This window comes from Dasypus novemcinctus, chromosome 22, assembly GCF_030445035.2.
Source record: "Dasypus novemcinctus isolate mDasNov1 chromosome 22, mDasNov1.1.hap2, whole genome shotgun sequence".
Classification (NCBI taxonomy): Eukaryota; Metazoa; Chordata; class Mammalia; order Cingulata; family Dasypodidae; genus Dasypus; species Dasypus novemcinctus.
This window is the reverse complement of record NC_080694.1, coordinates 35,368,308-35,381,086: the sequence shown is the minus strand read 5'-3', so window position 1 is coordinate 35,381,086 and position 12,779 is coordinate 35,368,308. Positions and strand designations below refer to the sequence as shown.

Below are 12,779 nucleotides of genomic sequence, written 5' to 3'. Positions count from 1 at the left end.
ATTTCTAGCCCGTTGTGCCCAGACACGTTTTCCAAAATAGCCGACCTGGGCTATGCTGAGAATCCACAGGCTAACATGAAAAGATACTCCATTAAACAAAACAAAACAACCCAAAGCAACCAACCAACGAACCAACCAAGCAACAATGTTAGCCATAGAACGACCACATTTGAACAATATAAACCCTGTCTCTTTATTAAGCTTCATGTTAGCATTCAGGCCAGGCAGTGAAGTGACCGGCGACAGCCCGTGAAAATCTGAGCGTCTCTGCCCAACTTCCCCCTGCTGGGCGCACGGAGTCCTGGCGCAAGCGGGTGGACGCGCAGCCTGGGGCGGGCGAGGGCGGCACTCACGCGTACCTGCCGGACTTCTCGGGGTCGTAGGTCCCAGCAGCTGGCGGGGAAGATGTGCTTGTTCTTCTCGAACCAGCCCCGCAGCACCAGCGCCTCGTCCTTCTCCAGGGTGGCGTCCCTGAGCAGGCGCGCGTCGTTGCGCGCGTCGAAGGTGAAGGGCGGGCCGCTCTCGCTCCTGACCTTGACCACGCTGAAGTCGTACACGGTGTGGTGGTGCGGCTGGATGAGGCCCTCCTTCCTGGCACGAGCTGCTCCATGTCGCCCGACCACAGCTCGCCGAAGTCGCGGCGCAGGCCGTGCAGCGCCTTCTTGAGAAAGTGCTGCCACGTGCTGTCGCTGCGCACGGTCGCCGTGCGCGGTGGCCCGAGCCACCCCAGGAGCTAAGGGTGACCACGATCTCCTCGCCCTGGGCCCTCTCGCGCTCCCGGAACAGCTCCTCGAGCAGCCGGTTCTCCTCCTCCTGGCGCGCGTGGTCGGCCAGGAAGCTCATGTACCCGGCAGGGTCCCCCCCAGGGGGCGCCTCCACGTGGGCCCGCCGGCGCCCTCCTCGTCACCCTCGCCCAGCGTGAAGGACCGGCAGGAGCTCTTGTGCCGTGGCGCGCCTGCTCGCGCAGCTTCTCCAGCTGCAGCCTCGCTCTTGCAGCTGCTCCCGCTTAGCCAGCTGCTTCTCACGCTCCTTCTCTCCAGCACTGCCTCCTTGCTTGGCCTTTCTGTCTTTCAGGGTCACCAGCCCCACCGTGCTGGACTTGAGCACCTCCTTCATCGCGTCATAGTGCGCCGAGAACTTTTTGTCCTCCTTGGACTTGCTGATGGGCCCCTCCGCGATGTGCTCCTTCAGCACCTCCATCTGCTGCTTCTGCTTCTCCTGCTTCTTGATCAGGTGCGGGGCGCGGCCCGCCTCGCGCTTGGTCCCCTTGTACTGGGCCATGGCGCCGTCTGACCGCTCCAAGCCCGCCGCCTCTTTTTTTCCTTTCCGAAGGGTTGCAGCTTCAGGGCTAATTCCTGGACTCTATCAATTAAGAAAAAACGAGGTGGAAAGGGATCAAAATACCGGTTTCATTAATGGGCTAGATCTGCACATTCCAATAAAACGTGCTGCCCTGATGGAAATATTCTGTTGCCACGCTGTCCAGATAGGGTAACCACCGGCCACCAGTGGCTCATGAGCCCTGGAAATGTGGCCAGTGTCACCAAAGCCCTGGTTTTTAAAAAGCCTCATTTCAATTGATTTAAAGGTCAATAGCCACCTGTACCCAGTAGCTCCCACACTGCACAGCTCAGGGCTAGATTCTGGCAACTGCACGTGGAGCGGGTTGGCAAGCACTGGACGTGCCAAAGCTACAGTGCCTAGAGCAGGCGCAAGCCCGCCTGGCCCGGAGCGCGCGCACGGCTTTACGTCTAGGGCTGAGGTCTGGGAGAGAACACACCCTGCTGTGGCTGTCATTTTTGGAATTCCCGGATGTTCCTCCTAAATCCTGGAGGGCCCATCACCATGCTGGGTGGCTTCAGTGCTACCTTTCCACCCCTGGGCCTTTTGCCTTTTGGGGCCTTGACCTCCCCCTTCCAGTACACTTTCCCCTTGCCCCATCTCAGTCCTCCACTTATCATTACCAGCCGCCGCACCATCTCCAAACTCTTGGCTCTCACCTTCTTAACTTTCAGTTTAGTCTAGAGCTCCAGCTGTCCTCTGATTGCTCAAGACCTCCAGATACAGGATGCTATCCCCTTTCACATCGTCCTCAGAGAGTGCAAATATTCCTAGCCCCTCCTCCCCCTCTCCTCTGTCACTCTCTCCTGGACAAACCCTAAGACTGGTTAAGCCAGTACCTGTTTTGTCGACTCCTGAACCCAAGCAGCTGAATTTGCTGGAGAAAACGGCACAGCCATTGCTGGCAAGTCTTACTTCAAATTTATGATCTCAAACCTCCCATGTTGACTCAAAATTGCCTGGAAACCCGTAAGGGAGAGGGAATAGCTTAGTGGTTGAGCACCTGCTTCCCAGGTCCTGGATACCTCCTTAAAAAACCACAAAATTGCCTGGAAACTCCATTCTAATGCCCCTACCCCCACCCCTGCTTGCCAACACACCAAGATCGCTTTTTCCTACTTCCTCCTTCTCACCCTCCACCTGCCCCTGCCAGACAGGCTGGTAAGTTCTTTCTCATGATCCACACACAGCAGATATTCTTGGATAATAGAATCCACCACCTCCCAAATTTTAATACACAGAAGTTGCTTTCAACTAGTTAGATCTCTCCTATGCAGCAATTTTCTACACATATGTGTTCTGTGCTAAAGCATTCCGTGCTCGAATAAATATGGGAGCCGTGAGTTCTGGAAAGTTGAAGAGCTTCTTGACTGAGGGGCTGCTCCACGGTTTTCAATTTACCTTCCAGCAGTGTAAATTCTGATTTAGAAGTGGCCGAGAGCCTCTCTTCTCCGGAGTCCGCCTGGAGATGAAGCAGCGGGTGTAGACCAGTGCCTGTGGAGGGCTGAGCCCTTCCCAGCCAGGGTGGGGCTGGTGGAGTCTAGGCTGGACCCCTTGATGCCATCATCACCCAAGGGGCGGGCGTGGGGCTGGAGAAGAGTATTCGGTGTTTTCCAAAAGTTTGGAATGATGAAATGTTTCACCCCAAATTGGCTGTGAAATAGAGGCTAGTCTTTCAGTCTAGCTCCTTCTAACAGCAGAGCCTGTGAGGAAAACATAAGAAGCTGCTGATTATATGATAATAAAATAGGGTCACCGACATGCGCAGAGGGAAATTTCATGGTGCTACCGTAGTAACCCATCAAATGGACCAAACTAGAAAACCAGGGGCCATCCTGGACTACTCTCCTTCACATTGATTCAGTTGCAGGAAGGTCTTTCAAAGCTTTTCTTTTTCTCCCCTTTTCCACCATTAGCCTTAATATAGGAAATCAGCTTTTTATTTTTATTTTTCACCTAAAGCCTCCTCAGTGGGGCTCTACCATCAGTATAGTCTCACTCTTGTCTATCTTTTATATACCATCTACAGAGATCCTAAAAAAAAAAATCTGGTTGAAAATGCCATTCTCCTACTTTAAAATCTCCACTGACTCCCCCTTAGAAGGATAATATCTGAGCCCCCTAAGTGTGTTCTACAGGGTCTCTAACAACCAGCCTCACCCCTTCCCCACCCCACCCGGCAGTAGCCGCAAGGAACTTTTCACCATTCCCTAAAGAGCAGGTGCGCTCTCCTAGCTGTAACCTTTGGACACGTCTTTCCTGGAAATCCTTTATTGGGTTGGCCCCTGGGTTCCGCCCAAATGTCGTCTTCCACAGAAAGCCTCTCAAGCATCCACTGTCACCACCACCAGTCACCACCAGCCACGAGACCAATGCCCTCTCTTCGCTCCCTGTGTAATTACCTCCTTTACACACAACAGAAATCAGGTGGTCTGGCTGCTTCCTTTTGCAGTGAGATAATCCATCCAGCCACACACTAATCCAATCAAGTCCACGCTGGCCACGCCCACTGTCATTGCCCTGGCTCCGATCTAATTAACATGGTCCCCAAACTTCAGCATCCCTCCTCACCGTCTGGAGCTGCCCCTCGACTCTGCCACAGCCTCCAAACACCATATCCAGCCCCCCCGAGTAAAAAGTTTTAGCCTGAAACTCTTTCTTGGACATTTTTAACTAGTGAAACAAGCACCAGGAAGAAGCAGCAGCTCTTTTCTAAGAGGCTGAACTCCTGATTTGAAGAATGTTACCCCAAATCCCAGGATGGTAACTTTTTGTGGCCTCACTTCTGAATGAAAATCATCCCCACCTAACTAGTGGTGGGGAACAAAACGCTTTCAAACCTTATTAATAAGAACAGCAGCAAGGTGGGGTGGGGGCAGAGTCTGAAATGCCGATTAAAAATGTTCCAGATCTCATTTAGAGAAAATGTGACCTCCTCTAGGTTTACTTACAAGGTAAAACAAATATGCAAACAAACAATAGCCTCTAAAAAAAAAATCGTGAAACTAAAAACGGGCCTTAGCTATCACAACAGAAACATAAAACAAAATCCTCAGCTTCCAAAGCAAAACCAACCAACCAACCCAAACTCTCGCCACCTCCAAAATTTTGTCATGATCAGTTTTCAATTTACCTTCCACCGGTGTAAATTCTGATTTAAAATGATGACCCTGCACGTGGCAGACAGCCTCTCTTCTCCAGGGTTAGCTCAGAGACGAAGCAGCTGGTGTAGACCAGTGCTTGCAGAGGGCTAGGCTCTTCCCAGGCGGGGCTGGGTTGATTCAGTTTAGGCTGGACCACTGGATGGCATCATCACTCAAGAATGTCTCCAAGGGCCATCTCTGTGTTCTGTTCGGATTGCCAAATCAAAGCCACAGGACCTCTGGCATCTAATAAATGCCAAAAAGAACTGGTGCATGACCTCGATGGAACCCTGTCACCAGCAGCCTTTGATAGGGTATTTTTAAGTGGATATACAGATGATGTCATTTCATGCTTTCTGATGGGGATGAAAACACGTCTTCCAGCGTTTTCTTGGTAGAAAGCCAATGTTTTGGCATGCTACAGGGTGGAGGGAAGAACTTTTACATGCTCGTAGATAAGGAAGTGCAAAATATACTAGAGAAAAAAGGCTTGGACAAACACCCTGTGACTTCTACATGGGTTCACTGGGGGGAAAAATCCAGAGTGGCTCAAACCAGGGAGAAATGAAACTTCAGAGAAGAAGTCACAGACGCCAAAGCAGATTCTGCACCATAAACGTCTCCGAGTTTTGCGGGACCTAAATATTTTTCTTTAATTTTTTTTTCAAAATAATATCTGGACATGGTTTCAAAATAAAAGTAATAGTAACAAACAAAACAAAAGAAAAATAAGCAGTCCCCAGTTTATTGCCGTCTTCTCTGGAGGCAACCACATTCAGATATTTTTTTCTGGTATCTCCCTTATTATTTTTCAATAATTCTTGTACTGCTATTTTGTGATTTAGCAGTTTTAGATATTATCGGTTGACTGCATTATGGTGGATGAAGATTTAATTTTTCACTACAATAAATTAAAATGTCTGGCCAAGTCATGTGAAAATCTAGCTAAACCAGACGCAAAAAAATGCAAGAAAGGAAAGTATACACGGATCTTAATTATAAATAGAATTGCAAAAATCCCAAATAGACTATTAGCAAGTCTAATCCAGCAGTTTGTAAATATAAACATACGAAATGACAAAATCAGAGATTTATTCAAGGATAGTTCTATATTAGAATCTCTATGTATTATAATTTACCACATTAATTGCATCTCAGTGCCTGGGGATAAAACTCAAAATTAGCAAACTAGAACTAGAAGGGAACTTTCTTAACCTGAGGAAAGATTTTTTTTTCTTTTCTTTTTTCAAGAAACCTATGGTAAACATTATATTGTGGTATCCTTTTCTGTATTTTAAATATTTTCTCAAAGTTAAAATTATAAGTGTTCCAGCCTGGGGATGCTAATTAGGTGAAGAGCAGGCATGGAGAGAGAGTTCAGAGCCTCTTTTAAAAGGAAATTCATCTTTGGTTTTGAGATTGCAAAGTATCTCTCCAACGTCTGGAACAACTTTTAAAAGTATCACCAGAGGGAAGCTATATTGGGCTTCCATCTACCATGTAGGAGGTTCAGGGTTCAATGCCCAGGGCACAGGAGTGCCACCCCATGCGTGAGTGCTGCTCTGTGTGGGAGTGACCTCCGCACAGGAGTGCCAGCTGATGCAGAGAGCTGGTACAGCAAGATGACCAAGAGACATAGAGGAGAGACAATCACACATGTAGCAGAACAGGGAGCTGAGGTGGCACAAGAGAATGATCGTCTCTCTCCCACTCCGGAAGGTCCCAGAATCGGTTCCTGGAGCCACCTATTGAGAATACAACCAGACACAGAAGAACACACAGCGAATGGACACAGAGAGCAGACAATGGGGAAGGGGAGGTGTGGGGAGAAGAAAGGAAGAAAGAAATAGATAAAGAGAAGGGGTGGCAAGAAGCTCATGCCTCTCTTTGGGAAAAAAAAAGTCAGATGCCTGCATAGAAAAGTTAATATTGTAAACAAAGCAGGAATGTCCTCCCTCTCTCCTCTACAAATCCATATACACACACGGAAAGGAAAGTAAGTAAATGGGGGAAGGTGATATTTTAAGTAGAAACAGGCAGAAAGTGTTAAGATACCATGCTGAACAGTTTTTCTGAGGATACCGTTTTTGTTTGTTTTTGAAAGCCACAGTGAATGTGGCTTTTTACACTGCACCTCAGAAGACCTGATTCGGTTGTTGCCCTTGTAGAAGATAAAAAGATGTCCTGGCTTCACACAAGCGTGAGAGAAGATGGTTGAGATTGTGGTACAATTGCGGGCTGGCAATTACCTCAAAACCTTTATTTTCTCCCCACCTGGCATTAGCCTGGGAGAAGAGCACACCAGCCAGAGCAGTCCTGCAGCTCTGCTCAATTACAGACACATTCCACATCGTTCACAGCCATCGCGACGCACCCAGTGGTACCCGCGTGAGTGTCACACAGGGATGGCGGGGTTGGAACAGGAGAACCTATTCCAGGGGCTACTTTGTAGGACGGTCATTCTGGGATTCATGGATAACAAGACAATTAGAGGGCAGATGACCCCGAGATACCCACTTCTTGGCACTAGAAGTGAAAGGGGAGCCATTTCCCAATGTGTCTGGGAATTTAAATTTTGAGATGAGAAAGAAAGTGCTTTAGGAAAAAGAGTGTTGATTTTAGGCAAGCAGCACTCCTTGGGGAACCCTGAAAGTAGCGCAAACCAGAAAGGCATTGGCCATTGCTTTCACAGTAGGCTAAGAAATCTCAGGGATGGTGATAGTACTTTTGTTGAGTTATCGATGGTGTCGCTGTCAATGCCACAACACTCAACAGAGACAGACTCTGTGTGAACTTGCTCCCTCACCTTTTGGCCATTTTATAGTTCCCTTCTTCACTCCAGCCTGAGCCCCTTTGCGTGGGTGCCCAAGAAATGACTACCCTGGAGCTTTTTACAAAATCCACTCACACTTCCAGCTCGGTCACCCCTGGGAAGGTCTACATCTCATGGAAACAAGACGAGTTAATTATGTTCCTAAAGCTATCATGACCCTCCATATTAAATAAAATAATAATAGAAACAAGAATATTGCATTTTATTTTTTCAATTGTTTTTTTAAATAAATAAATTAATTAATTTTTAATGTTACATTAAAAAATATGAGGTCCCCATATACCCCCCACCCCCCTCACCCCACTCCTCCCATAACAACAACCTCTTCCATCATCATGGGGCATTCATTGCACTTGGTGAATGCATCTCTGGGCACTGCTGCAACACATGGTCAATGGTCCACATCACAGTTTACACTCTCCCCCAGTCCACCCAGTGGGCCCTGGGAGGACATACAATGTCCAGAAACTGTCCCTGCAGTACCACCCAGGACACCTCCAAGTCCTGAAAATGCCCCCACATCACATCTCTTCTTCCCATTCCCACCCTGGGCAGCTACTATGGCCACTTTCTCCATTTCAGTGCTACATTTACTTCCATTACTAATCACATTAGTTCCAGTATAGAGTATCAGTAAGTCCACTCTAATCTATACTCTATTCCTCCATTCTGTGGACCCTGGGATGGCTATGTCCGCTCCACCTCTGTATTGAGAGGGTGCTTCGATCCCACTTGGATGATGGATGAAATTCTCCTGTTTGCAGTTGTAGGCACTCTTGGCTCCCTGGTGTGGTGGTTGACCTTCTTCATCTCCCTGTTAGCTGGCTGGGGTAAGTCCAATAAACCAGAGGGTAGGAATTACAAGTCTGTTGAGGCTTAGGGCCTGGCTATCACATGGAGAGTCCAGAGATTCAGGTCCCCTGAAGAATACTACATTTTAGAGAAGGCAGCCCCAGCGGAATTTTAGTGTTATCTGTGGCTACCATTTTGTATTTCTTTGGGCCCATTACTATTAGGATTTATTCTTTAAATAGCTTAACACGTAGAAGAAGCTACCCAAATGACAATATTTAAAAAGAAGAATTTCTAGAGCTCCTAATAGACAAGATCTCCTAGAATGATATAAATGGGCTCACATACACGGAATGAGATTCGTGTAAATGGAACCATTCAATGTGTAAGCTCTGGAGTCATGCTTCTTTCCCTCAGCCTAATGCCTTTGAGATTCACCCAGGTTGTTGCTGCCCAAGACTGGTTCATCTTCTCTTGACCTAGCTGCCTGCCTTGCTCCTTGCACACCCCTCCCGACTTTCCTAAAATTAATCTTCCAGCTGTGGGACTGCAGAGAAAAACAACTCAGACTGCAGGGGAAGAAAAAAAGGAAAAGGAAAACTTCAGACTTTAGTCTAAATATAATTTTGTTTCTGGCTTAATGAATTTACGTATTCTGCTTAGTTCGTATCAGCTCATACAATATTTGTCCTTAGTATTTGGCTTATTTCATGCAACATGATGTCTTCAAGGCTCAGCCATGTTGCAGCATGCATCAGACATTCAGTCCTTTTTTGGCTGAATAATAGTCCATTGTGTGTATATACCACATTTTGTTTATCCATTCATCTGTTGATGGAAACTTGGGTTGCTTCCATCTTTTGGCAATTGTGAATAATGTCGAAATGGACATTGGTGTGCTTTCAGTTCTTTTGAGTATATATCTAGTAGTGAGATTGCCAGATCAGATGGTAATTCTATACTTAACTTTCTGATAAACTGCCAAAGTGTCTTCCACAGTGTCTGCACCATTTTACATTCCCTTCTACAATGCATACGTGTCCCTATTTCTCCACATCCTCTCCAACCGTTGTTATTTTCTATTAAAAAATAATAGCCACTTTAGTGGGTGTGAAATGGTATCTCATTGTGGCTTAGATTTGCATTTACCTAATGGCTAATGATGTTGCGAATCTTTTCATGTGTTTCTAGGCCACTGGTATATCCTCTTTGGAGAAATGTCTATTCAAGTCTTTTCCTGTTTTGTAATTGGGTTGTTTGTCTTTGTGTGTTGTTGACTTGAAAGATTTCTTTATATATTCTGGATGCTAAACTCTTATAGGATATATGATTTCCAAATACTCTCCCATTCTATATGCTGTCTTTTTGTATTTTTTAAATAAAATCCTTTGAAACACAATAGGTTTAATTTTTTTAATTTTAAAAAAAATCAATTTATTGAAATATATCACCCACACACAAACATACATAAACAATAATTGTATAGTAATAGTTGTGAACTTACAAAACAAACATATATAGCCTCATACAGGACTCTCATAAGTCACCCTACCACCAACACCTTACATTGTTGTTAAACCTTTTTAACTAATGAATAAAGAGCATTGTCAAAATATTACTATTAACCAAAGTAATTTCCCCCAACCCTTCCTATTATTATCTTTTTGTCATTTACATATGAACATACATAAACAATTAAGTGTATAGTAAAAATTAAGTGAAAAAAACCCAATTAAGTGTGTAGTAGCAATTAAGTGTATTGTGAACTTACATAGCAAACACTCATAACATCATACAGGGGCCGCATACATCAATCTCCACCAGTACCTTGCATTGTCATGAAATGTTTGTTACAAATTACAAAAGAATATTGTCAAAATCTTACTACTAATTATAGTCCTTATCTTACATTTGGTGTGTTTTCCTCAACCCACCCTATTATTATTTTTTAAATATATTTTTTATGACCGAAGTTGTAAACTTATAAAACAATCATGCACATGTGCAGAATTCCTAAGTTAACACCCCTCTATCAACACACCACACTGTGGTGGAACATTTATTACAGATAAGATAATATCATCTGATTGTTACCATGTCCATAGTATACTTTTGGTTCACATTTTCCGTACTGCTCCATTATCAACACAGTACATCTTTGGCATAGGTGGAGGAATATTATATTATTACTGCTAACACAGTCCACAGGTCATTCCAGTTGTATTTTTCCCATGCATTCCCAACCTTGCAGTAGTGATATATATTTGCTCTAACTCACAAAGGACACTCTTTCACCTGTACCATCAACCACAGTTCTCATCCACCTCTTGGTTTACTGTGCTATTCAATTCCTAGACTATTCTCTAGCATTCCGTCAATTGGCATTTACAATCTCTAGACTACCATTTTCAGCCACATCCCCATTTATAAATTAGCTATTACTTCACTATCTGTTACCATCCATTTTATACATTTCCACACTTTTACAGTAAAGCTAATTAAAACTTCTATATACATTAAACATCAGCAGTCCATCTCAGTTCTTTCCTTATCTCCATTAAGAATCCATCATCTACCACCAGGTCTTAAGATATTTTCCCACATTTCTTCTAGAAGTTTTATAGTTCTTGCTTTCTTTTTTGGTTTTTGATCCATTTTGAGTTAATTTTTGGATAAGGTGTGAGATAGAAGTTCTCTTTCCTTCTTTTGGCTACAGACATCCAGTTCTTTCAGCACCATTTTCTTGATGAACAGTTCTGCCTGAGCTGTATGGGTTTGACAGGCTAGTCAAAAATCACTTGACCATACACGTGAGGGTCTGTTTCTTAATCATCAATTTGGTTTCATTGGTCTATGTGTCTGTCTTTATGTCAGTACCATGCTGTTTTCACCACTATAGCTTGGTAGTATGATTTAAAGTCTGGAGATGAGGGTTTGCTTTTCCTTTTATGATGTTTCTGGCTATTCAGGGCCCCTTACCCTTCCAAATAGATTTGATAATTGTGTTTTCAAATATTTTTTTTTAATGCTGGTGGAATTTTTATCAGGGTTGCATTGAATCTGTATATCAATTTGAGTAGAATTGACATCTTAATGATATTTAGTCTTCCAACCCATGAGCATGGAATGTTCTTCCAGTTATTTAGGACTTTTTAAATTTCTTTTAACACTGGGTTGCAGTTTTCTGAATACAAGTGCTTTACATCGTTGGTTAAGTTTATTCCTGACTATTTGAGTTTTATCTGTCGTATTTTATTTTCACCATTCTTTGGACACTTTTAGTTGCTTTTACTGATATAATCTTCATTTCTAGACTCTCTTCCAGGCCTCTCTTTCCTGTCTTTTCTTTTCAGGCTCTAGCACACCCTTTAGTATTCCTGAACATCCTGTCTCTTGCTTAGAAATTCTCTCAGTTTCTGCTTATCTGTTAATATTCTAATCTTGCCCTCATATTTGAAAGTCAGTCTTGCTGGATATAAAATTCTTGGCTGGAAGTTTTTTTTCTCTTGTAGCATCTTAAAAATATCAGACCACTGTCTTCTTGCCTCCATGGTTTCTGGTGAGAAATCAGCACTTAGCCTTTTTTTTTTTTAAGATTTATTTTATTTATTTCTCTTTCCTTCTCCCCCCCCTGCCCCCCTGGCCCCCCCCCCCCCCAGTTATCTGTTCTCTGTGTCCATTTTGCTGCATGTTCTTCTTTTTGTCCACTTCTATTGTCAGTGGCACGGGAATCTGTGTTTCTTTTTGTCGCAGCATCTTGTTGTCAGCTCTCCATGTGGGCAGTGCCATTCCTGGGCAGGCTGCACTTTCTTTCGTGCTGGGCGGCTCTCCTTACGGGGCGTACACCTTGCACGTGGGGTTCCCCTACATGGGGGGCACCCCTGCATGGCACGGCACTCCTTGTGTGCATCAGCACTGTGCATGGGCCAGCTCTACACAGGTCAAGGAGGCCTGGGGTTTGAACCATGGACCTCCCGTGTGGTAGACAGACGCCCTATCCATTGGGCCAAGTCTGCTTCCCCCAGCACTTAGTCTTACTGGGTATCCCTTATATGTTTTGCATTGCTTTTCTCTTGCTGCTCTCAGAATTCTCTCTTTGTCTTTGGCATTTGACATTCTGATTAGTATATGTCTCAGAGTTGGTCTATTTGGATTTTTTCTGATGGGAGTACATTGTGCTTCTTAAACATGAATATCTATGTCCTTCAATAGGGTTAGGAAATTTTCTACCATTATTTCTTTAACTATTCCTTCTGCCTCTTTTCCCTTCTCTTCTCCTTTTGGGACACCATGACACATATGTTTGCACATCTCTGGCTGTCATTTAGTTCCCTGAGACCTTGTTCAATTTTTTCCATTCTTTTCTTCATCTCTTCTTTTGGATGTTCACTTTCAGAGGCCATTTTTTCAAGCTCACCAATCCTTTCTTCTGCCTCCTCAAAACTGCTGTTACATCATTCCGGTGTTTTTTAAAATTTTATTTATTGCGCCTTTCATTCCCATAAGATCTGCTGTTTTTCTATGCATGCTCATTTAGTGTCTTCTTAATATCCTTAATCTCTTTACTTATCTCATTGAATTTATTAAGGAGATTTCTTTGAACATCTATGATTAGTTGTCTCAACTCCTTTACATCATTTGGAGGCTTATCTTTTTCCTTTAACTGGGCC

General features: G+C 44.3%; 1 protein-coding gene across 1 annotated transcript; it reads right to left on the bottom strand.

Moving 5' to 3' along the window:
* Window positions 1-349: 349 nt before the first annotated feature.
* On the bottom strand, window positions 350-4,750 carry FAM50B (family with sequence similarity 50 member B). The gene is given in 8 exon segments (XM_071211071.1): window positions 350-383; window positions 385-595; window positions 598-711; window positions 714-896; window positions 899-949; window positions 952-987; window positions 990-3,044; window positions 4,475-4,750. Coding segments are annotated over 7 exon segments (921 nt in total). The 5' UTR covers window positions 1,282-3,044; window positions 4,475-4,750.
* Between the last annotated feature and the right edge of the window lie 8,029 nt (window positions 4,751-12,779).